This window comes from Phalacrocorax aristotelis, chromosome 1, assembly GCF_949628215.1.
Source record: "Phalacrocorax aristotelis chromosome 1, bGulAri2.1, whole genome shotgun sequence".
NCBI classification, from domain to species: Eukaryota; Metazoa; Chordata; class Aves; order Suliformes; family Phalacrocoracidae; genus Phalacrocorax; species Phalacrocorax aristotelis.
The window spans coordinates 22,321,784-22,347,925 of NC_134276.1; the positions used below are offsets into that span (position 1 = coordinate 22,321,784).

At 44.4% G+C, this 26,142-nt stretch overlaps 1 protein-coding gene across 2 annotated transcripts in view; it reads right to left on the reverse strand.

Moving 5' to 3' along the window:
• Nucleotides 1–7,529: 7,529 nt before the first annotated feature.
• The window catches only part of ATP8A2 (ATPase phospholipid transporting 8A2), a 300,975-nt gene continuing 282,362 nt past the window's right edge, over nucleotides 7,530–26,142 (reverse strand). For both annotated transcript variants that reach the window (XM_075083904.1, XM_075083896.1), the window contains 2 exons: nucleotides 22,936–23,027; nucleotides 7,530–14,916 (listed from right to left, as the gene is read on the reverse strand). In XM_075083904.1, coding sequence (XP_074940005.1) covers nucleotides 14,819–14,916; nucleotides 22,936–23,027 — 190 coding nt within the window. In that variant the 3' untranslated portion in view covers nucleotides 7,530–14,818. The remainder of the gene's footprint in view (nucleotides 14,917–22,935; nucleotides 23,028–26,142) is intronic.

Below are 26,142 nucleotides of genomic sequence, written 5' to 3' on the forward strand. Positions count from 1 at the left end.
CTTTGGTTTTGTTTGCTTTGTGACAGGTTTTTTTTCCTTCAGTTCATGCTTTACTTTTTTCTGTCTACAAGAGCCCATCTGACCAGCCTGGTTCGCCAGACCCTGGCAAAAAGCAACCTTAGGATTTTTGGCTGTGTTTTTAAAGAATAACAGTAAAAACAACTTACATGGCTGAACGCTTTGTCAGTCTGTACACAGTGGGTCCCAAGATGCCACAGCTTCCTGGCATCCAGGGGAGGCGAAGCAGCAGGGCTGGAAGCAGAAAGCTGGCAGGGGAGGAAGGGGGGGTCAGCCGTGGCTTAGAGCAGATGTACTGAGGTGACAAGCACTTCGCAGCAGGAGAGGTCAACAGTTTGTGTCAAAAGCTTTTCCTTGTATTTTTATATGGGTTTTTTCGGTTTGGTTTGGTTTGGTTCTTCCCCCCACCCCCCGCCCTTTGCAGTTTTTTTTCCCCCTTGGTAAAGAGCAGTACGGTTTTTTCTTGCTGCACATGGTGACTATGGATGGCACGGGGAAAAGAGAGCACGGAAACTTGCTGATAAACACTGAGCAAGCACAAGTGATAGACAGCAAAGATGCATTTATTTACTTTGAATAGGCTACAATGCTAGTTGAGACTAGGTTCTCGTCAGCTGCAACTCAGACGGAATAGTCCCATGTGTGATACGATAACTGGAAACCCCCAGTGCAGCACTGCAGGGTCTGCCCTGGGCGGGATCTGACCAGGGACCAGGATGGGAACGGTGCCTTTCAGGTCCTGCCAATGAAATGTACATCTGCTCCATAGAACTTGTCTTCCCCTCTTCTTTATAATGCAAAAAAATTGCAGCCACACTTCTCAACCTGCTGCATGGCCCGTAAATACACTTTTAGCCTTATATGGCTGTAAGAAGGACTGGAAACACTGCTGCAGTCATTTCACCCACCCTGCAGCCCTGGCTGAGTGCTCCCCATGGGGCTGTCCACCATGGGTCATGCAGCTTGGTGCGGGATGACTCACAGCTCAGGAAACCCACCCTGCGAGGCCACATGCCTCTTTTTTGCTTGCTCAGTTTTATTCTATTACTCAGGCCCATCTTCCCAGACCGCCCTAAACAATTCCTCTTTTTTCCTGCTGCTTACACCCTGTAAATTTATGTTCTCATTCACTTGCAATTTAAAGTGTGTGGTGTGCTTTTTCCATGTCTGTTTCTGAATACATGGCTACCTATTTCGGGCACTGACGTGTCCAGTAGTGTGCTGTTCTGGAGATGGTGTGCATGGTAAGTAGTAATGCTGGTGGGGAGAAGCCAGCGAAACACATACATGCTGGGCTGGCACTGGTTTGCCCATAGCTCCCACCAAAATGCAAGGGGGCCTGTGGGCACGGTGGTGCCCCAAGGCAGCTGTAAGCCATCCTGGTGGGCTGAGGCAGCGCTGACCCAAGGCTGTGCCTGCGCCCACCGGCTCAGGGCAAGACAGTGGCCCAGGCCAAACGGCGCCCAACCTACTGACTCACGCAGGGGAACAGCACGACCCCATCACCAGCAACATGACCCCCCCCCCCCCCACTCTATGCACATGGGAAACTACTTCAAAATGTCTTACCTATTAGCCAGGCATGATCAGTGGACAAAGCCCTTTCCTCCCCATTAGCAGGCCGTTTCTGTGTCCCCATACAGCTGTTCCAGCCATCGCCACATTTATTAGTGGAAGGTGGAGCTTGATGCAATTAAAGGCTGTTGCTTAAATATGGCCCATAATGCCCAGGGTTTGCGTCCCAGCTCAGCACATTAACCTCAGCACCTACCTTTCAAAATACCTAATTTGCCGTTCACGTTCTGTCTTGCTAGAGGTCTTTTTCCCCCTCCAGTTTTCTGCTTTCCTGTTCTTTTCCTCCCACTGAAGTTGTTACTAAATATTATTCCCCACATGTATTCCCTTGTATTTTTCCAAGCTGAATCTCATTTTATTGTTTCCTGCTCATATTTCTTGCCTCTCTGTAGGTCCCTTTGTATTATTGCTCTGTCCTCAGCGGGCTTTGCAACATTTTCCTGCCCAGGAGCACTTGCAAACGGACTGAACAAGTCAGTTAAGCCCATGCCACCCTTCCTCCTCTCCCCCATCCACACTGAATGGATCCAGCTCAGTGGGACCTTGCCCTCCCTGGAGGCTCAGAGCGTTCCCTGTCCTGGAGCGGAGCATTTAATCCCCATAACAGCCTTTCTGTGCATCATGAATGGCCAGATAACAGCAGTCACTGGTGCTGTAACAGCCTCCTATGCCTCATGCGTGGGGAGATGCCCACCACGCTGGCCCATGTGGCACAAAATATCAGTGTGGGCTTCACCCATGGAAAGCCCTCTCATGGACCAACGCCATGGGGTGGCTGCTGTGCACCAGCTGAATGCTGTGGCAAGACCCAGAGGCGAGACTGGCCTGGGCGATGTCTTGCCTCAGCACCCTGGGGGTGCACCAGTGCCCACAGCTCCTGGGATGGACCCGGTCCCAGGTGCAGCTGCCCCATGGCACTACAGCCCCAGCGCAGGGGAGGCATCGCTCCCTGCTATACACATACCCCTTTTCATCCCAATGCTTAGCAGTCTTGTAATTTGCTCACAGACATCCTGTCATATTTGCTTGACTCAATTTGTTCTTTATGTCTGGAAAATGTCAGCACACCAGCCCTGGGCTTTTTTGGCATGGCTCATGACCCCACACCTCTCACCTTCTCCAGCTCCTCCAGGCTGGCTTCTTCACACTGTTTTCTCCAGACCTCCTGTCTTCTCCATCTCTTGCTTGCCCCCACGCCAGCCCTGCACGCCGCAGGGAGCTGGCATCCTGCTGCAGCAGCTGCCAAGCTGGACCTCTCGCAGGGCACCTGCGCTGGATGGGGGCATCGGGGGCAGCTGGTTAATGAGTAATGAGTCATGAGGAGACTATGTGCCCATTTAACAATGGCGACGACTTCCTGGTTCCCAAAATACTGAGAGCAAGAAGGCAAACACCTCACTAGGCATGGCCAGAAAGTTGCTAGGTGTGTCAGAGGCCAAGTATCCGCTTACTCCCTAATGTTCACTAGAAAAGGGAAAGAAATCTCTCCGGAGTGTAACATGACTCACAGGTCTCGGATTGCACCCAGACTTAAGAAGTGCCTCCAGCATAATACTGGCCACTGGCTTTGCCAGAAGAAGGTTGATTTCTTTTCTAGTTTCTTAATATTTATCAATTGTTGGTGGTTATTTCTGATGAGACAAAACCACACAGGTAATAACTAAGAGAGTTTCTGCAGTGGGCAAAGCCCACTGGGTACGTGCAGCTCCCTAAGGAGAGACGTCGTTTCCTTCTCTCGTTTGTGGTGTTGACAGTACATCAGAAAACTCACCTTGAACTTTGAAAACAGATTCTTGCCTGCCATTGCAGGCTCTTTTCACCCACTTTTAGTAGGCTTATGAAAACAGAAGAATAATTCAAATATTCAAGAAACTGTAGAAATAACATCCTTTCTCCTAAACATGATAATCCTTCACTTTCAGGCGAGCAAGCCTTTATTTTCTGTATCAGTCCTTCAGAAAAGTTCCAGCAAAATCAAGGCAAACATTATATATCAAGCTGAAAAGTGTTGTTTAATTCAAAAGATGAGTCGCCTTCCATCAAGCCTTCCTTGTGTTTAATGCTGAAGCAGCTCAGCATGCCCCAAACTGGTTTGTCTTTTTAGGTTACCTTGAAAACAAAAAAGTAGGAAGGCACCACTTCAGACCCTATAAATCCTATTAAGCCAGGGCAAGTGAACATCAAGTCAGAGTGCAGCAATAACACAACGATAAGCTAAAATTACTTATCACCTTTACAAGATATTGAGCAACTTCCTTCAATCAGGTTTGGAAAGTACTTTGAAAGCTGACGAGGACAGGCTGACAGAGCATTTGATGCTGCTGGGCACTGAGCAGAGCCCAGCAGGGCCACAAACTTCCCTGAGCTCCACAGCGCTGCAGCCACTTGCCCCAGGGCAAACCAGACCCATTACAGGGTGTTGCTCCTCCGAGACAAGGCTACCAGCATGTTGTGCAGTCTCTGCTATGATTTATTACCCAAACAGTAAATATTGGCTTACGCAGCTGCTAATTCCCTCAGTATTTGTTTCTGAGAGGAAGAATCCTATTGATTTCAAATGCAAGACGGTCTGAGTGAGAGTTTAAATGTCTTGTTATGGGGGGAAAAGTGATTCTCAGTTTACATTGGTGCAAACCAAAAGCAACTGCTATAGACCTACTGCGCAGTCAGAATCAGGCTCTCAGTTTAGAAGCTACAATGCCACCTTTGCTATATACGGGTAAATATGTATAGCCGTCATAGAGGGTTTAATTAATATGTATGATACAGGTACATGGTTCAAGCTCTGATACCAGGCTTCACATCCAAATGAACCAACACTAGGACTATACTGCATTTTTTCCCAAGGTAAAATCCTGTATCAGTGTGCTTGGAGGCAGCTCCTTCCACAACCAGCAATATGAAGAAAGGAAGGAGGGAGATGATGGATGGCTGCTGTTACTGATCCAGTGCATTATACAAACCCCACCCAACCGTCCCTTTCTTCCAGCCTCCTTTCAGGAGGTGCTCCTCCTGCCTGTACTGGTTACTAGCAAGAACCACCAGCTCCATGGCATCACTCCAGACCAATGAACCATTCTTGTTCGTTTGATCATGACAACTGTGCTGAGTGTCATCAGGCTGGAGGTCAGCAGCTACCAGGCCACCCAGCACAAAGCAGTGTGAAAGCTGAGGCTCCCAGGCACTGCACTGCAGGACTTAAATGCCAAAACGCCTCGAAAACTTGCAGCTTCAGGGTATTTCTTCATCACTCCAGGGCCTGCTTCATGTGGCCCAGCAAGGTCAGTCTCCCCTCCACTCTGACAGCATGAATCAGGGCAGCACCTGATAGCATGGCAACTGCGGAGGGGAGCCAGGACCACCTCTTCCACCATCACCCCACTGTCCATCAGATCAGTCATGGTATGAAAAAAGCAGCATGAGCACCCTCCTATCAAGCTTCTTCATGGCATGTGTCCTGGTCGAGCGTGGCTCACCATTCCCCATCTCGGATGCAGCCCACTCACCATCTGCCCAAGAGCCCCCTCCACAGCGTGGATGACTGAGAAACTGCAGTGGCTTTTGGTGGCCTTTCCAAGCCTCATTTCTCCACAGCCCCTTATTTCTGCTGAGGAGGAAGCAGGAGGAAACACACTGCTCCGTCCAAGTTTCTGAGGGCCTGCTGCACCCCAAACGCTGGGGGAAGCTCAAAGAGGCATGGGGCTGTGCTGGAGGGAGGGCTGGTGCTGGGTGGCTGGGTACTGCTGCAGCAGCACTCCCAGAAAGAGATTATATTTCTGAAATCTTCTTGCTTAACATTCCTCAACCAGACCTTTCTCAGTTACACTTTTATTTTTTAATGCTCCCATTTCAGACTAGAGCATTAATCTACGGGTTTAGGGACTTTGATTCTCCCTTGGTCTGGTATGAGGCACTGAAGACCGCTGGCAACAGACTTAACAGCTGCTCCAGCAAATATTTGGCTCTGGGACATGAGCACTAGACACTCTCACAGCCTTGCCTGTCAAACTGTTAGAGGGAAAGTCTCTGAGGTGATTAGTCAAATAATATATCTAATAAGGGGTTTAAGAAGCAATCTATTACATTTAACAATTCTGAGAATCATTTCACTTTAAGTGCACTGTACAAGAGATGACAGTGCAGGGAGCAATCAGCTAAGCATCAAGTTCTCCCACACCAACGGAATAAAGCTTATTCAAGTTTATCATCAATTTTACTTGGGCTTAATTGATTGCCCAGATGTGTGAGAAGTCTTAACATACAGTGAAGTTCCTGCTGCTACACGCTTGTGGGCTGGACTGCTGCTGCGGAGGCCCAGGGAAGGAGCAGGCATATACCGCAGCACAACAGGGGTACACAACGAGTCGTCACTGCCTTTTTATTTCTCTGCAAAGAAAAGGCAGGTACTAGGTCTGGCTTCTGGGATAAAAGTATTTTGAAATGTGCACAAGCAATGACTCATAAAGGGAAGAAGGGAAGTTTGGCTTACACCTCCTTTTTGTTTCCTAATTTAAAAAAATCCAGAAGTAATTTGTTGTTTTAAAAAAGTCTCTCTCTGCTCTTAAAAGTGGTTCTGTCGGCAATCTGTAACAAAAAAACCCACATTCATCAGGTTATAGCACTCTAAGGAGGAAAAGTTTTAGCCAAACTATATATAAATACTAATTTTGTTCCTGATAAAATCTGTTCAATTCCAGTATCTAATAATACTTGAACAAAAAGATCTCTTTGCTAAAGCTCTTACACTTTTACCCTCTATAGGGATCTTACAACATGCATTTGCCCATGGTCACCAAAAAATCTAATAAGGCCAGTCTTTTCTGCAAATTTAACTTCAGACATGACTCAAGTATCACTCCTGACTTGGTGCACACACGATGGTTTTGGTCAGGAAGGATGATGCTGTTGCCTTGACTCGGCTGCGCCCCGAGGTCGTAACGCCCAGGCTCGCCCGGCCGAGCTGCTGAGGCTTGCCGGTGCGCCACCCCCAGCTTCCCAGCAGGCCCAGCACGAGGGACAAGGTGTTCCACAGCTCACTATGAAAAAATTTTTCATTAAATGGAAAGAACCTACTGTAGCAGAGAGGATCACAGCATGTACCCCCTGGAGCATTTGGATGCAGAGCTACTGGGGACATGAGAGCTTCTGCGTGGCGCTTCATGCTGTCAGTCCTGCTTGAGGCAAGTGAGCTTGAGAGGTACTTCTCTGGGCAAGGCAGTGCAGCGAGCTCGGCAGCATCAGGCGAGCACCATCCGCAGAGGCTGGATGTGATACTCCCAATCAAGCAGAAGCAGGAGAGAACCTGCCCCTGCGCTCAGAATGGTTTGGAGAAAAACATCTCATCATCTTGCATCACCTCGCATCGTGATGTGTCATCAGACCGCTCTCCCCCCGCTAACGCAAGAGCGTGCAGGCCCAGTGTTAAAAAAGCCTCTTGCAAATGTAGCTGCAAGGCGGGAGGAAATGAGATTTTTAGGGCTTAATTTTCCCCTGCTGTGTCTACGTGACTTAGCTGGGACAAAAGATTTCCAAGGTTTATTTTGGTGAAGCCTTGGTGAGATCAAATGTATCATCTGTAGAAGAATATCTGTCCATTCGGTTTATACAAAAAGATGGTTTTCCCCCCTGGAGACACTACATAAGTATCAGTCAGGTACCTGCTGTAAGCTCACCAGTACCATTCTTATTTTGCCATGCTAGTCTTGAATTTGGGGCCTGATTCAAGATCCCCTAAAGGAACCCAAGCCTTGTCCTTGACACTAACAGAAGCAGGCCCTTAAAACACACCCAAATGGTCACCCAAAAAAAAAAAAAAAAAAAAATCCACTCACCAGCTTTGCAGGCTAAATCTCAAATGCATTTAACATTGAACTCTTGCTGCAAAACTTGCAGGAGGCAGGGAGGGGAATAAAACAAACAAGCCTCAGTCCATTGGGTTGTTTTAATAAAAGGTTTATTGGAAATATTTTTGTGCGGACATACAACAGTCAACAATGCTGTTCAAAGCTACAAATTTGCTAAGTTTTCTGAACCTTCTAAAAACACAAGTAAATGACCTTCATTTGTATTCAGTCTGGGAGGGAAACAAACTCCACTGTAATGCGATGCTGTATTTAAACTACCAGAGGACATTAATAGGATGTGAAAACGGTAACACTTCTAGAGGAGAAAACCCACACACCATTGCTACTCTGCTGGGAGCCAATTAAACATCCCCCCACAGCATTACTCCTTTCTGCATATCCAGATTAAAACCTCCCCATCTGAAACAATATTTAAGCAATTCGAGTACAGATATGACAGACAAGCGGGCACATAACTTGGCTCGCTGATGAAAAAGATGCTGTTAAAGATCGTGTCACTCAAGCTGTTGAATATTTGACCTCACAACGCAATGGGCTGCACTTCAGGGCCAGGAGGAGGGACGGGGAGGTTTTCAAATTGGACAACTCTTCCAACACACACATGCACACACAGTTCCAGAGGGCTTGGCTGCCTCATTGCTTTATATCTGGAGCCTTTTTTTTTTTAATTAAAAAAAGAGTTGAGAAACAACTTTGAACAACCTTCCAGTCTACGAGCTCTTGACAGTAAGAACAGCAAGTGCCTGCATTCCCTTCCTGAATCCATACACCCACCAGAATAGCAAAGGAGAGCATATGCGCTGTCTGTTAAATTCCATGGTTTCTAAGAAACCCTGCAGATGTTTTGAAGTTCATTAATTTATGCCAAGACAACATCTGGAACATCTTCACAGGGAAGCCACCCAGTAAGGTGGTCAGAATTTAAAACAATCACGTCTTTCTGTTAATGTTGGTCTTTTCCCTTGGCTTCGTCACTCCATAACAACAAGGGTGCTGACCTCCTGACTATGCACAGTGACAGTCAGGCAATATATTAGTCTTTTCTTCATCATTAGATGTCCGTGTGACTGCTGGGCTTGCCCACCCAGAAATTGTCATTTACCCGCTTCTGTTTCTCTTTAGTAGCTACAGAGATGCTGAGGGAGAAAAATCCCCTCGTGGCAGACTTCAGAAGAACTTGTCTCACCTTTTTCATACGTAAAGGAAGGCTCTGAAGAAACACTAGAACTCAGCTATTTCACCTTCCGTCCACACTGCAAATAAATAGGCCACGAATCCAGTGAAACAACCCCTAGGCTTCACACTCTATCATGAAGAGACCCAGGTCCCCAGATTAACAAGCCCCTTCCACTGGCCTAGGGGATAGGAACCTGCCCAGGAGCAACACCTAAGGAGAAGTCCCGTTAACTGTCCATGAAAGATATTCCTTGTCAGGACTGACATAATTTCAGTGCTCAGTTCCTGTGGCTCCATGAGGCAAACAGCAGCCAGTAAACAATTTCGCAATCTGTCATAACCCAGAAAACAACCTGCTAGAGCCACGGGACACTAAGCAGGGAGGCTTCTGGCAGGGACGTGGTCCCTTTCTCCAAGCCCAGGACTGCAGCTTGGCACCAGAGGAAGCTCAGCTTCAGGAGGTAACAGAGCCTCGCAGGCTCACAACATAGCGCTCTCCCTCCCTTCCCAGAGCCAGAGGAAGGAACCAGAGAAATAAGCTTTATCGCAGCTTTTCAGGGAATCTCAAAGAATCCCTTCCCTCCCTCACCGCTAACAGCAACAGTGGTTTTGGCCAAGCTATTTTGTTTCCCAGTCCAGACAGCCCATCCGAGAGCACATTCCCAGCCAGATAAACCCAGCCAGGCTGTCTGGGCTTTCTGCAGGTCACCGAGAAGCAATCACCTTTGGGATTCACTTGTGTGGCCAAGCAGCACAGGGCACTTTCTGGTTTTCATTTGCTAACAAGGCTCAGAGGCTCCATTAATCTTGCTGCTAGGTATGGAAAAGGTATAGACAGTTACTCTCTGTACCCATATGGATTTACTTTGTTGTCATCTATTGTACTGACCCTGTCCTGTGGCCTTCTCCAGACACACAGCTCTAGTCACAAGCACAGAAGGGTAGTGGAGATCATTCTTAGATAATGAAGCTTTCAGGTGAAAGGATCTGAGCTCTCTCCCTCCTGGAGCTATTCAGTTCTGAGAACTCAGTGTAAGCAATATTATAAGACAAGTGAAAATAAAATGGGAACAGGGCTGTGTGTGTTAACTGTGTAATCAAACCAAGCAGACTTGCCCCAACCCCATACAGAAGGAGAAAGCTCAAATGAAGAAATCAACACACATGGTTTCGCCCAACAAAGCACCAAGCCTTTTGTGTACGGTACCAAAAATGGGTGAAAGCATGTTTCACTCCATTCTAACAGGAATTGATTGCAGTCAACCCAGAAAGCTCAGCACCAGGAATAAGCTCCAGAAAGAAACTACCTGTCTGAAAGCTCAGGTCACATCAAAGGCCCGACCTCATCACCACTAACAGGTCATTTCCAAAGAAGCAGGGGCTGTGCTCCTGGAACAGCTTGTTTTACCCCGGCTGCTGCTGGCAGAGTCCCACCGCCCACTGCCTATGACACAAAGACGACCATGCCACCATGGTACGGAACGGGCAGCTCCTAGAGGCTGCCTCTCTCAGCCTGGGTGCAGAGCTGCCCTTCAGAGAGTGGTCTGGGACAGAGCTCCTGCACAGAGGGCTTCTGAGGAACAGTGATGTGGCTGCAAATAAGGAACACCCTAAAGAGAAGTGCCATTGCCTGTTCACTCCCTCACCAAGTGACACAGTTGCTCACGCAGGGCCTGGCCGGTGGGATGGGAATGGGCCGTGTACAAGTCCAGTCATCAGATTCATAACCTGCTGAATCTCCATCTCTTGTATACCTCTGCACTGTCTGCAGTGACAATTATGAGTTACAGCTAGGAACAACACTTGATTTGAATTCAAAACTCTCCCCATTTAATAGGCACTTTGGCTGTGCCTCTAACAGCTACCTGCAGGACAGCTTCAGGGCTGTGTCCAGGTGACCCTGCAGGTACAAGGTAGGGAGGAGGATCTGGATCTGCTTGGTGCTCAGCAACCTCAAGGAGGCGCGGGGCTGCAGCACAGACAGACACTGGAAGAGATGAGTACAAGAGTCCTTCCTGATAAGGACAGAAGTAGCCCAACTGTCTGGACACTGAGGAACATGCACGGTCAGTGCCATGTTTCAGGAGCAAACTGTGACCTAGGTATATATATACCCACCAGGTATAGCATAGGCAGAGCCAAATTCTCCTCCAACCCACCAGGTATTTCATATCATCGCTGTTTATTGTTAGACTCAACAAGACAGAAAGAGCGCTCCCTGCAAACTGACTGAAGTTTAAGGAACTGATACTGTGTGATGATCCAAAACTAAGGTAAAGTATCTTCAGTGCCTTAAAACTAGGGAGAAATCTGACAAATCCAAAGTGCTTCTTGGAGGTGAACACCTGCTCAAGGGCTGCTCTGCTTCAACTTCATCTGTGAGGCATAACAGTGAAAGTACGGCCCTCAGAGTATTTAAAAATGAAATTAAGTCATTATTTATAAAACCAAGGGAGAATGTAAATAGGGCAGCACTAGTCTGCACTGATGACTGAAGGCAATGCGAAACAGGAGATATGGTGAGTTAGCCCAAAAGGGCAAGACAAGACTGCAGGACAGGGACAGTGTAAAGACCAGGCACCTCCCAAGCTCTTGGGGCTGTCCATAGAGGGTCAAGATGCACCCAGTGAGGCCACTGACCATGTCATAGTCCCTGCATCTCACTTACTCTTGTCCACCTGAGCTTTCTCTTTATTTATGAGCACTAACTGTCTCCCAGCAAACACACTCCAGTACATGCTGTAAAAGTAATATAATCTTGGTAGCAGGAGACTTCCCTGCAGCATCTGCTATTAGCTGCTGGCTCAGGCAGGGGAAGAGACTGCACATTTTTGGCGTGCACTAAGAGGCGTGTGGTCTGGTGAAGTGCAGATTAGTGAGGCTTGACTGTTATCTTAATTTACAGCCCATATAGTTCATGTTAACTCCACACACATTTTTAGATACATTAGCAGCTTAGTTTGACTCAGATACTTTTATTGGTTATTCACTGTTTCTCCTTGACAAGTTATTACTGACTTCCCATGCTAGCTCCCTACAGCAAGACCTGAAGCCCTGTCAAGGAAAAGAAAATGTCAACAGACTTCTCAGCAGTGCTCAGCTCAGGCTCCCGCTGGCCAGCTTTAATTTGCTACTAGGCAATCGTTAAAGGAACAGCAGCTTCTATGCAAGCAGCGATTACGGTGTTACAAAAAGAAGCAACCAGATCCAGGTTTAATTCAGGAAAATCACCACTTGCTTCTGAATATTCAGCACACACCCCCACCACCAGCACTTTGGTCAGTGCACAGAGCTGCCCAAGAAACCCACTGCTAATCAACCCTAGGCAGTTAAGTCTGAACAGTCAAGCAGAAATCTCCCATTCCTTCTGCTTGGATACCCTGTCTAGCTGATAACACTTTCACATAGCGCTTTCAAAGGTTGCTGTTACTGCTACATGCATTTGCATTAATGAACAAGGAATTCCATTGATGCAGAGCGGCTGCTGTTCTCCTTTTGCTAACACACCACCGGAATACACCTCATCACTGTTCACCAAGACAAGCAACTCCAACAGTCAGGCTACAGGATATTGCAATACATTCATTCCTGTAATGACTGCAAAGAGCAAGAAGAATGCCAGGTCCTGACCTGGGTGGGCTCTACAGGATTAACTCGGCTAGAGATTAAGGCCTTACAGTGATGATAAAGTCTGACCCGCTAGCCCCTGTGTCACATACTGTATAGCCCTGTGACAAACCCCATGTGTAATTCCCATTGAGCTGACATCCAACACACGTACCTCAATCTAAGCCACTACTCACTCTAGGGAGGGTTTGTGTTTGTGACACACACTGACCTCAATTTACAGAGAGGTCAAAATGATACAGCCCATAGTCTGCACTAATAAAATAAATCACATTAGATGACAGCTGCTCCTCCCCAGCATCTCTCATTATGTTCTGTAAAATTTTGTTGCACTAAGAAGAGAAAAGACTCCAGGGTTCTTTCTATTCTCTGCTCAACACATTTACTTGCCCTTCTTTATAATCCAGAGGTTTTTAAAAAGTTTTTTTTTCCTGTATTCTCATGAAAAGTCTCCAAATTGTTTACATACCAATGTTTAGTGTGTGGCTTAGAGTACAAAGACTAAGCTGATCTCACTTTGTCTCAGTGGGAAGTTAATTTTCCTTGTGTTGTTACAAAAGGAAGAACCAGTTAGCAGTTTTGAGGACAGGATTACACCACACATTTCCTAAACAGATTTTGTTTCTAAATAAAAGAAAGTGTTTAACAGGTTAGATCAGCATTAGGATTCAAAAGCTCCTGGGATCAGGCTTACCCTCCCCTCATTTATTCTCTGCACTAGTATTCATGCCTTTAAAAAAAATTAATCTCCCAGAAAATACATACACCCACCCTTGGCCCCTTGACAGTCATGCCTATGGCAAAATTATTTGCACACTTCCCTTATTGCATAATTGTCTCATTAGCACTGCAGAAAGAAGGTGATTACTTTTCTCTCTGTACCAACAGCCTAATCCAAGAGCAATCCTGCCTGGTTCTGCAGGAGCAAAATTTGCTTTTTAACAGGGAAGGGGACTCCAAACCTCTGAGGTGGCACTGGGAATTGAACTATGACACTTGAGCACTGGCATTTACTCACAAGTCTTAAGGAAGGTTAAGCCAGTGGGCCAGGCTAGCGTTTTCCTTTTCCTTGGTAAAAATAAATATTCATATTCAAATTGCTTTTGGATATATTTAAATCAATAAAAAGTTCCGGATGATGGTCAATAGGGCAAAAAACAACACCAACTTTTTAAGCACACAGATGTAGTATACGTTAACCACAAAACCTGCCTGAAACACAGCAGTATTTACTTTATGCTATTCAGAAACGTGGCTTGGCGACTAAAATTAATAGAACTTGTCTGGAGGACAGCATTAGCTTTCTAAGAGCTCTTTCAGCTTTAACTTACACTCCAGTTTTTGCTTTTTTTTCAAAATTCCAATCTATGCAGCAGCACGCCTGTCCCGCTGGCACAGCAAGGCCGTGAAGTCAGCATTCCTTCTAGGGCTCACGGGTCCGAGTGTGTCAGGAAGCCTGTTGATGGATCAGATCTAGAAGAGGGACTGGTTTGGCTGAACAAACAAACAGCAGGTCGTCTCCTCACAATGACCAGCTGTGTGTGTACATGTGTGTGCACACACGTGTCTAAACCCTTCCTAAATTTCCTTTGCAAGCCTACCCTACCCGGTCAGGGGAATGTTTCTTTAGGGTTACAGCATTAGCCTCCTGTGTGGACGCACATCATCTTTATCAACATCTGACAAGCTTGTACCTTTTAAGTTTTCACTTGTTTTGTCCTACTGTTAAAGTGGGAATGGGATCATAGAGAGAAATCCCAGGCTACACCTGAAGTGCACGTCCACATACATCATGAAGAGTTACCAGGAGGCACCTATTTGGTTTAGTCTTTGAGCACAATGCTATGCGCTCAAGGCAGCTGCCCTGGCGCACTCTCTGACTTCCACATCCTGGCTTTGTGAGTAAGCTATTAATTGGTTTTAGAAAGCTAACATAGAGCCCTAATAAATTCTGTAAGAGGGCAAGAAATATTCTAATTCATTCATTACTATCTTGTGTTACTCTGCCACATGAAGACAAATAAGCATTTTCAGCTACAGACTGTTTGCAATCAAAAATTTTATGCCAAATCGTCTGTTAAAAATTTGAACCAAATTAGTAAACAGAGAATATTAAATGAAGTAAGGTCTGCATGCAGCCGTGTGTGCTTGGTCTGTGCGTAACAAAACAGGAAATCTCAGCACCCCGTTAAGCAAAGGCTGACTTCTCATGGAACATAAATTTTCTACTTTTCTCCCAGAAAAACCTTATGCTGATGTTTTAAATAGTGGTAAAACATTGTTTTTAATTTCACACCTCACATAGCACAGTCAAACGCTTCATAACAACATAAACAAAACTTTAGGCAGAGCTTTGCAACTGATTTCAAACAATTATTTCCCCCCACAACATGTACTCAAGGTTTGCAGGGAGAACACAGAAACTTGTTGGCTAAGGCCACAAAAATGAGTTCTCTGGTGTTTTGGCTGCTGCTGCCAACCGTAGTCTACGATGTGTTAACAGTGGATGCATTGATCCAAATCCCATTATTCCCGCCACCCAACAAGTAAAGAACCATTTATTCCATTTCTGCTCTCCTTTTGGTTGTATCGTAGGATCGAACAACTTGCGACTGGGAAACAACGCCGTGTTCTTCTTGAGAAAATGCATACCCATCTGAAGAAGCAAAGGAAGAAAAAAGATAAATCACTGGAGTCCAGCTCAAGGGCACAGGCTGTTTTTAAGAACTGTTTCAGGCATCGCTAAAGTTACATGACTGAGACTGCAACAATCTTAATTTCTGTGCTGCGCTGCTGACATTTACAGCTGTGCACTGCACTGCCCATGTGGCACAGAAAGGATGTCTGCTGCCAGCTCTGTCTTACTGCTCCCCTCCCCAGGCCAGGCCAGTGTACACAGTCAATATTTCCCTCTGAGTTAATCTGACTAATAAGCTACAGATTGATTTGGACACCACACGTACTCCCAAAGTGGCAGAGCTTCTTTAAAGACTTGACAGGTAGAGATCTGCATTTTGGCTCAACTCCACTCTACAGTCTGCCTGATATCAGCAGTTTCCCTGAAGGAACATGGAAATGTCTAGACCACAACTGAATCCGAGTCACATCCTCCTCAACTGCATTAAGGACTACTTTTTTTTTTTTTTTAACAAGTTTCCAGGTGGCATCTGACAAATCACACTTAGAAACTCTCAATTCTCTTGGCCAGTCACCCATATCTTGAATAGAGCAAACGTACATATTCTGGATGTCTCCATTTTGCACAAGTTAATCCTGCTCACTAGCACAATCCTTTGGTCTTCCTAGAAATTATTCTGATTAACATAACCATGTGTCTGATTTCTTTTGAAGTATTGTAGACAATGCAAATGACATTTCTGACATTATCTGCGAACACTATGGTACTGGTTAACAGTCACAAAAACTAATGGGCCAACATGGTGAAATACCAAACAATATTTAAAGCAGACATGACCCTACACATAGAGTGTCTATAGCATACAGAAAATTCTGAACAGAACTATAGCAAAGAACAACAGATTTTGTGATACTAAGGAAAGGTGATTTTCAGGTGTAAATGGGTAACCAGAAAGGATAAGGGGGGCAGATTAGTGTAGTTATGAAAAATGGAGAAATAGGGAAGTCACAGGCTATACAGAACCAGTTAATGCTTTGAGTTGGAAAGCAGGCAAGGACTGGCAAATGTGAACGCTGCCTGGAACAACCCAAGAACTATACCATGGCTAACTCTCCATCTCCCCTGAGCTGCTCTGGAAACAGGAGCCTGTGAGCAGGTGACTGATGCAGGAAGCCCAGAAGGCCAGAAATGAACTGCATCCCCTGAGTGAGGCTTGTTAAACCTTCACCTTCACAACCAAGTTGGGACCACGTTAGCCGACCACAGATGCTCAAGCACTCCTAGATTTTTTTTTCTTCTAGCTGATACCTGCACAGGGAGGGTAGCCAACAACTCCTCTATAGCTGTAAGCTGCTGAGAAGAGAGTCGCACAACACTAAGGATGACCACTGTTCGATTCATGTGGAGGGTTTTCTCCTCTCTCACAGAACGCAGGTAAATGTCACGGCTGAAGCCACAGGGACTTTGCTCTGAGATCTGAGCTCTAACGGCAGAACACATGCTCACTTGGCAGGAGAGCACACTATCAGCAGGTTAGCTGATCTGAGTCACCAGCACGGTAGGAAATCTTTGTCAGTAAATGGAGGGGATTCAAACAAAAATACATAATCCAGAACTAACTCCAGGCACATCTTCCTCTTGGAGTGATTGCAGGACAGTAAGAACTTTGATTAGATTGTGTGATTGATCATCCCAGCATCCCATTTTATTTTCCCTATTTCCCTAAGCAATTCCATGCCATACACATACAGCTACAGAGGTACAGGTTGGTTTTTCCTGCTTCTAGCTGAAGGTTCACATAATACATTCCCAAAGTGCAAACAGTCTTTTGGAAAAAAGTATGTGCATGCTTGATAATTGCAAAGGAAATATAATCTACAAAACAGGCTTTCATTTAAAAAAGGGTAGACTCACACTTAAACAAATACCTCCAGTGGGTTTGTTCCACGCTAAGGGCCAGGATACTGTTAGCTTTTTTGGCTAAATTCTCAATGGAAAGTCAACTTGGTCAAAGACTGCAAGCTCAAGCCTTAAAAGGCTGAAGCCCATACCCCATAACCTGGGTCTGCAAGATGGCTTTGCTATATTTACTTATCCAGTAAGATCATTCAGCACAGTAGATTCTTCACTGCTGTAACTACTGCAAAGCCAGCAGTGACCACACATGAGTGTGTGGAGCCCGTCAACCCCATGTATCTTCCCATGACCTGCTTACTTCCAGTGCTAGCACAGGCCTATAAAGAGCCAGGCAGCACAAGTACCCTGCAAAGCCAATGCAAAATGCAGTCAAAGAAATACGTTCACCACTTTCACATCAGTAGAAAACACCTTAACATGGCAAAAAATCTCAGGCTAAGATGATTGATAGTTAAGAATACCAGGAATATCCTTACATCCTCATGTCCTTGATCCATTCTGAAATATTAGGAATGAGGGGTTTGTGCACGTCATGGGAAAGGCTGTGACCCCCATACTTGCAACCTGCCCTACTTCGTTGAAGCTCAACACTCTGCAGTTAATTTTAAACTTTTCCTGTTGATCTCTATACCAGAAGATGAGTTCATATTACATTTTTTAAATTCACATTACAATTAAAATCAAACTTCAAGCTGTTCAGGCAGATGACTGTGCCTTGCGGAGTCAGAACGCTGTGAATGCTTCAGTCCCATCTGCACTCCCCAATCAGCTCTACTTTTTCACTACTTTCAGACCCCATCTGAAAACAATGAAAGTTTCCATCTGCCAGTTACTAGGGAACCTTTTGGAAGTTTGAACATTTCCCCCAACTCCAGTTTTAAAACCACACCTATGAGCCTGCCCCAGGAACAAGGCCCTCATTGTTCAGCTGTCCTGCAGCAGCCCAAGGAAGCAGCACATTTCTTTGGGGCTTTCTGGGTACAACCCACTTACGACCATCACAGAAGGAAGGTCCTTTGTACTCAGGAACCTTATATTAATGGAGGAAAGGTGGAATTCTGAATATCTGTCAGTGGGGCTCATTTGTTAAGAGGAGATTCCTGTTCTCATCAAATCTAAGGTTTCACTTGTACTAGATATTATCAGGCAACCTACTGCATTTTAAAAGCATCCTGTTGGGTTTTTTTTAAAGCTTTGATATTCTATTAGTAGATCAGAATCTACTCTCCCATTAGGTTTCTAATTTAACACACTCCTGTTCACTGCAATGACTATTCTGGTCTGTGCAATCCTGGATTAGACAAACCATCTCCATACATGTCTTTAACAGACGGCAACACAGTCCAAGGTCAACAGCCCACTCATGTGCAACAGCTACCAAGACCAGGACCAGAAAAGGTCCAGAGTACTCTTCTTATTCCAGAAAATCTGCTCATGGAGAGGCTGCATACAGTTTTAGTCACTACAGAGATTTATGATTTACTTCACACATGCAGTGGTATTATGGTTTAGTATAGTCCAAAGTAAAAAATATGCATTTTACCATCACATTGTTTGCCTTTGGAGAAGAATGCTCAGCGTGGTTTTTATTTTTAAAAAAAAATCAAACCAGAACAAACAAAAAACCAACCCTCTGCTTTGGGAAACATTGCTTCCGAGATACCAAAAAAATCCCTCTGACATAGTAAAAAAATCAGTGTTAGGGTATTGTTTGGCCAGCCAAATCCTCTCTCAGGCCAAATGTCTGCCTCTGCACAGTTTTTAAGGAGATCTGCTATGATGTTGTGGTTCACATTTACCAATTAACAGTAAATGCTAACTCAGCTTTGACTTCTCTGGCAGCCCTCTTCCACTGATCCTGGGAAAGTGCGAGCTGCTTTAAATCTTGAACATTTTGAATAATGCTTACAGAAATCATTGATTTCTCTGCTGATAAACTATGACTGTGTTTTCTGAAGGACCTGAGAGGAATTCCTGACAAACAGTCCCATTTCTTTTGTTCCAGATACTAACCTACTGGTATTTGCGTGTAGAAAACAGAGCCAGATGCCACAGCATCAATTCTAAACTAATTATTCCTATTTCTTTTTCTTAAGTTGATTTTAAAAGACTGCAACTCCACTTGACAGACAACAAATATGTAGCTTGGAAGAAATATAGAATGGATATTGTATTTCAAACACATGCACAGTAAGAGGAAACGGAGTTTAAAAAGCATCTCAAGTAGCTACCCTGCTGTTCTTAAAATCAAAATGCACCCGAAGAAAAGTGGGAGGAAGAAGGTGTCTGCTAGTGGAGAATAAATGGTGGGATTAGAGCCCTCAGCATGAACACATTATTATTATTTATTATTTGCCAGCCCCCATACTGTGAAATGAACCTTGGATGACAGGTGCTTTTCTCCATTGATTAATAAGGTGCAAACCATACGCTCTGCGTCCAGATTTACTCTATGCAATCACTATATTCTGTCAAAGGAAGAGGGTTTTTCTCTGCTAGCGTAGGAAATCTGGGCAAAGTGCAGTAATCCTCATTCAGGCACTCCCTGCATTTCAGGGGGAGTTCTGCCTGAGCAGTGCTTAACAAGAGCGGGATTCAGCTGTTTTTAAGAGCATGCTGAGACAAATGACAACTAAACACTGGCAGGGGGTATTCTGATTACAGCAGCGAAACTGCATTTGAGGGATGGTACGGGACTTTCCTTAAAGATGGACAGGTCTGAGGGTACCTGAGCAAGTGCGGAGCACCACCCTTCCTATCCTGCTGTTGAGGCTCTGGAGGCACAGGTGGTACAGGTCACTCATGCAAGAAGAAAGGGGAGGTCAAGAACCATCTTTTGTGTCTACAGAGCTTGTCTAAAGGAGATGCTACTTTCACAAAGTCACAGACAAAATAAAAACACATGAAGTTGAATGCAGACTTGGCGAAAACCTTCTCATTGCCAGCAAACCCTCTGAGAGGCAGAGCTTTTGTGAGTCATTATTGATCCTTTCCTCGAGTGTGAAACCCACAGCATGCCATGGGAAGGGTCTGAAGACACATCTGAGAGGAGCCTGGTGGCACTTCCTGCTCGCTCTTAGGAGGCTTTAGAAGGCAGATGGCAATGGGCACTCTCCAGTTTCACCAGGCACCTTTATCAGGAGCTACACCAAGCCCACAGGCCAGCATCGTCACTGCTGCCTGCAGGATTCCACTGAGACAGTTTTATGTTAGCACATGGGCTTGACAACCATATAAAACTCTTCCACTAAAGTCTCATGACAATGTCATTCAATAGGAACTTCACTTTTTTAAAAAAAGCTTTCATAAAGCTTCCCAGAAGTTAACCCTGGTAGGTAGGAAGGAACTACATGACCTTTGACAGTACAGTGAGTAGATAGATCTCTGTCATGCTTCTGACAACTCTACATGATTCAGGAACACAAAACCAAAGCCAGAGCAAGAAAACCAGCCATGAAGGTCTTAACACTCTTTAAAGGCATACCCTTCCAGATGCACAGGGGCTACTCTCCAAGGCAGTCACTCTGACCCAGTTTCTTTACTACGAGGCAATTCAGAGATTAATCCTGGCTGGCACACCTGTATGGCACTGACATGGCACAGGCTATGTGGCCTTGCCCCCCACTTTAGGGGCTGGATCTGCCAGGGCCTGGTGCTGTATGGGTGCACCCCAGATGTGCATCTGCCTGAAGGTCGTGTGCCACGCTAACACTTTGGAAGAGAGGCTGGCTCACCAACAGAGAGCTAAGGAAACAAAGTGAGCTTCTGCCTTTCAGTGCAGGGCTCTGCAGACCTACCTCAGTCATCTTTTTCCTCCCACCACAGACCACTAGTAGTAGCCCTGAAACTCCCCATGAGATTTTTCTCCTTTCCCTGTGATTGGAAACAAAGCTGTTTAGGTATTGTTTCTTCTCCAAAAATTTGGAAACAGTTGCTGCCAAAAATAAAGTGAAGCTCAAACCAACACTGTGTCTTTACAATCTATGCTAGGAAATTTAATCCCATTTTCCTTCCTTGTTGGGACCAAGGCAATTGATTTGCTTAAGACTGTGTCAGCTCTAACTAAACAAACTCTTTTCCTGGTTTATATGCAAGTGTCAGACTCTGAATTGAAGTCACAAAAGCAATTTTGGGAAGAAGTGGCCTTCACAGACTGGGAACTTGGAGCCTGGTGGAAACATGAACAGTTCAAGACTTCAAACAGAGCGCTTGTGGTGTGATTTAAGGTATTGGCCCAGCATGTCAAGGATACTGCCCTATTCATCAACTCTTTGCTTTGAAGATTTCTAGCATTTAGTAAACAGTTGTACAATTTAGGGTTGTGAAAATAGCACATATGTTCCCTGGATTTCACATGGCCTTGTACCTATAGCAGCTATGCAACATTAGAAAAATAACATTTGACAAGAGATGACAGAAGTTTTAGAGAGTCATGGATACACCATAAAAAGCATCTTTCAATCTTAACAGCTTCACAATCAAAATTTATGTTCATGTGAAAAACAGACGGCTGATTGTAACCTCTCCTGACTTGCCCAACTCATTTAGCACTTAATCATTTGCATTCATAGGGAAGCTGGTTATCCAAATTAGCATTTATTTTGATATCTCATTCTTCTTTCCCAATAGCTATTCCCCTACTAACAACCTGAATATGTGTTCTACTAGACTATAAGCATGTGTCAAGTCTGACTAGTCACCACTGCTGTATCTCCCTTTTGCACTGTGGTAAGTCTCTATAGCAGACTACTTTGACAGCAATTTATTTATGCATTTTATGGATTTCTTCTGCCAATCATCGCCTTCAGAATCTCCTTAGAGATCGTGTTTGCAGGCCCAAAGCCATGCTTCCGTCAGCATCCCTGGCTCCTTGATATAAAGGATTAAATCCTGGCATGAGCACATGGTCCACAGGGCTGCTCTGTGCACCAGCCTTTTTTTCCCCAGGAGCAACGGGATTGATTGCTAAAGACCCTACGTGGCTTGACAGTGATGGCCTTGCAATGGCTCTATGAAGGACGAAGACTAGCAGATCTGTCACTGTTCCACCCCTTTTAGACAAATTCCCTGTGGAAAAAAGGAATACCTCAGGCATTTGGGTTCTCAAATCCCAGTCCTGCTTCCACAGCCGGAACCACAACAGCTCTGCTACAGAAAACAGCACAGCCAGCAATGAGATTTGACTTCCCTATGATTCTTCAGCAGTCAGGGGAGTCACTTCTCACTGCAATGGCAATATGAAACCCAAATCCTGAGTGTCTGCTCCTTGCTTTCTGCACAGCAGTACTGCACACTGATTTTCTTTAGTAAGATGAGCACATTTTGACCACCAGTTTAATCACAAGAGAGACTGAATTTTACCATTAGAAGGGGTTGACCAGACTCCCTGGTCCCTCAAAACAGCATGATCCTTTAGTGGATCCTGCCTATCTGGCCTACAGAGATGTTAGATTATTTTTAACGCTGTGGAAGCCTTTCTAACACTGGTAAAAGTGAGGTTCAGTGGAACAAGGCCTGTCACACGTTCCTCTAGAAAGATGACTAAATGGACAAGCTCTACACCAACAAGAAATGCAATTTCTTCCAAATAACAGCACTAGCAAGATGTGATGTCATCTCTCTTCTCCCAGCTGAGGACAAAGAGGGAGAGAGGCAGCTGTGTACACCACGGTTTTCCTCATCAGAAACACACAGAGCCCCTAAACGGCATCCCTGAAACATCACTATGTTCTCAGCTAACCACAGCTAATATGACTTTTCATAAAGAAACCATTTCTATTTAGAGCTAGTCTCTATCACAACATTTATTTTATCCTGCAGAGTTTTTGATTTTACAGTATTCTTGAGACTCTCAGGATTTTACACTTAGACAACCTATGTATTGGGATTTTGTCATTTGGGCCTGTTGATTGGATCCTAGGGAATTATCCACATTTGAGCTCCACTTGCCTAGGGCCAAATACACTAATTCCACTTCCAAATCTACGTGTCTTGCTTGGCAGCTCAGCCTCTGCATTAGATTATCTCTACCTACAATTTAATTAAAAAATAATCACCCTTTGCTTCACTCATGTGGGACTGACTCCTGTGAAACACGCGCATACATGATCCGCTACTTACGTGATACACTTTGCTGGACAGAATGAGCACGGAAAAGGCTTGGAGGAGTTTTCCTGCCAAGCCTTTTTAACAAATGATCACGTTCGTTCATGCTGAGGGAGAGAAAAAAAACAACACACCAGTGAGTAAACAAATAGTTTCAAGGTAGAAGTCAACTGTATTTAAAGTACTTGGCAACTTTGACTTTGTCAGTATTTAAGATGGTTGTAGCATGAAAAAGAATCTTATTTCTTTAAACTGCACTTTATCAAGAGAACTGTCTAATAATGGAAACTCCCCCTTTCTAAGGCCACTTTGTGTAAGTTTACATTTAGTTGATCATCCCTAATATTACCATCATTGTGATTTCTGAATGCCTGATGCCTATGAATTATTACAAACGATATCAGAAGTCTGACATCAAGTGATATGGAACACTAAAAAGGAGATGTCTCTTTAGTATTGTGTACTTGAATCATAGCACCCACAAACTTGCCTTAGAGAGAAGGAGTAAAGCATTGTAGCTTAGCATATGGTAAAAGGCTTCTATCACACCTGCAAAACAGCCTGAAGCAACCAAAGGTGGGACCTATAGTTAATTCTCTCTTCTAAAAGACACTCTCATTTTTACCTCCCATACTGGAAAGAAAACTTTCTGCCCAGTTTTTCATTAAAAACCCTTTTGTTTACACAGTTCCTGGCAAAGGCCTGAAAAATTATTACTGAATTTACAGAAAGTGAAAATACAAACTTAAGGTGAAAAATACAGTATGCTTACAATAGGTTTAGCATATGCACACAAATCATTAGAGGCACTCTCCACTCTGATTTTTATTACAAACACAACTCATTTCATCAAAACCTTTACGCTCAGAATTAACAAATGATGGCTAACATCCTCACCTTCCAAAGCACGCACTTGCATATACAATTCCTACTAAGTTCAATGGGGTTTAAAAATAACGTAGGGCTCCAAACCTCATTACACTGGAGCCTCAAAAAACTGTAAATAGATTATTTTGAAAAAAATATAGTCTATTTTAGGTCAAAGTTCCTCTGTGATTGGGTTGGTTTTTTCCATCTCACTCTTGTTCCTAAGACTGATATGGAGCCAGTGCACAGAAGGGATCTGTTTTCCAGCATGGCTCCTCTCAGTGCCTTTAACCCATATGCACCACATTTACACTGAGTTTCCATTTTCACAGTCTGCTTGCTCTTTCACATCTTTATTCACAACCAGTAATTCCACTGGTTATGCTGCAAACATGGATACCCATCTGAATGCCAATGTTGATATCTTTCTTGGATTAGATTACAAAATCACATACATTTGGTATATGGAATGGAAATCCCAGCAAGCACAGCTGCTGCTGTCAACAAGCTTACAACAGCTTTAAACAAACAACTCCCTTTTATTGAAGCAGTTTACTAACTTCAAACAAAAAAGTAACCAAAGAATCTCTGAGATGCCTATAATATGTAATCCAGCCATACAGGTTTATATTCCACTTAATAGTCCATTAGGGTAATATGCAGGCTCACAGCTCTCAGTCCTCTGTTCAGCGCATAATGAGATGTCCACAAAAGAAAGGGAGGAATCCTTCTCTTTTTCCTGTGGTCTCTAAGCTCAGACACCTGAACTAGAAGCTTGCACAACCTATGGACCCCTCCTTAAAATCATTACAAACTGCCAGCATTGTCAGACAATCAGTCTCTTCCCCTCCTTCCCTTGGCACCATAGAATCACGCCTGCAACAGATACACCAGGTTGCTTTCCCTGCCTGAAGTCTGTAATATTCCCTCAATATAAAACAGAAGTTGGTAACAAGATTTAGAAGCAAAACTATAGATACCAATTGAGAGCGTCAAACAATCTTTAAGAGATCTTGGATCATGAGATCTGCATGCATTCAAAGAAGAAAGGATCACAGCTTTCGACTAAAACCAGGGTTAGAGCATGGAAACTTCTGAAAATCCTGGTTAAGGGATCCAACTGGTTAAAGATCCAAAGACCAGCTGACTGTAATAAAATCAAGTACACACACAAAGAAATCTCTAACTGCTTGAAGCAGGCAGCATAATAGAAAGCATGTACTACAAGGAATCACAGGTGAGGAGATGGCAGGGTGAGGAGAAGCAAGACATGAAATTTCTCTAACTTTTAACAGGCTTTACGAAGTTGACAACCTGCAGAATCAGTTGTTACCAATGCATGTGCAAACTCTAGGGATGCTGTACTGCGCAGCCTCCCACTAATTGCAGAGGACTGCTGGGTAACTTCTAAGTCCACTGACTGGCAAGTGTCTACTGCTGTCCTGTGAATGAGAGAAGTGGAATACTTGTTCATATTTTGCAGGTGAAGAACATCATTCAGGTAGGGTCTTTCCCATCTCGGTAGGAGAACTGGAAGGTGATTTTGGATAGATGGCTCAAAAAGGGAATCTTAAACCAATCAAAAGTATTTGTTCTAAGGGATAAATAAGCAACATCTGCCACAAAATTCTAACACTGAGAATTGAATAAACCAGCAAAAGGCAGGAGGAACAACTTCTTCATCTGCCTGTCTACCACACAGCAACAGATGAAGCGCAGAATGGCATCTGCTACAGGCCAATAATGGTTAGCTCCTCAGGCTTCTGTGTGCAATGTGTGGAGGAAAGTGGGCTATCAAGGGACTTCTGAACATGAGTGACACATTGCAGCTCTAAGGAAGCCAAAGCTAGACTATCTTTGATATTGCTAATTATAATCAACAATTTAAAAACTGAAGTCACATCTGATTTTCCCATTTGGGAAATTAGATCGTCTCTATGCAGAGAAAGAAAAACTCATGGAAGAAGTAGAGCATTTGTGGTTTAAGTACAAGGGACAATGAAACAGACTGCAAGTCAAGACCAGTCAAGCATGAGCTCTTAATACACTGAGGTAAATAGAACAGCTCTTCTAAAACAGATGAGTGTTTGACTTATCAACAGATCTCCCAATGCAAACCCTGAAAGGAAAGAAAAGAGAAGTCAAGCGGGTTTCTTAACTAAAGTGTTTGCACTGATACTGACTCCCTACTTTCAAAAAAGGTTTTTGTCTGCTACAAACAGATAACAAAGTGAAGACTTCTCAGTCTCCCTCACACTTTGATGCAAAACTGATGATGACATCAGACTTGCAGGTCTGATGCAAGTCTAACGATGGCATCTTAAGATGCATCGACGCAAAAGGATATGAGATCAT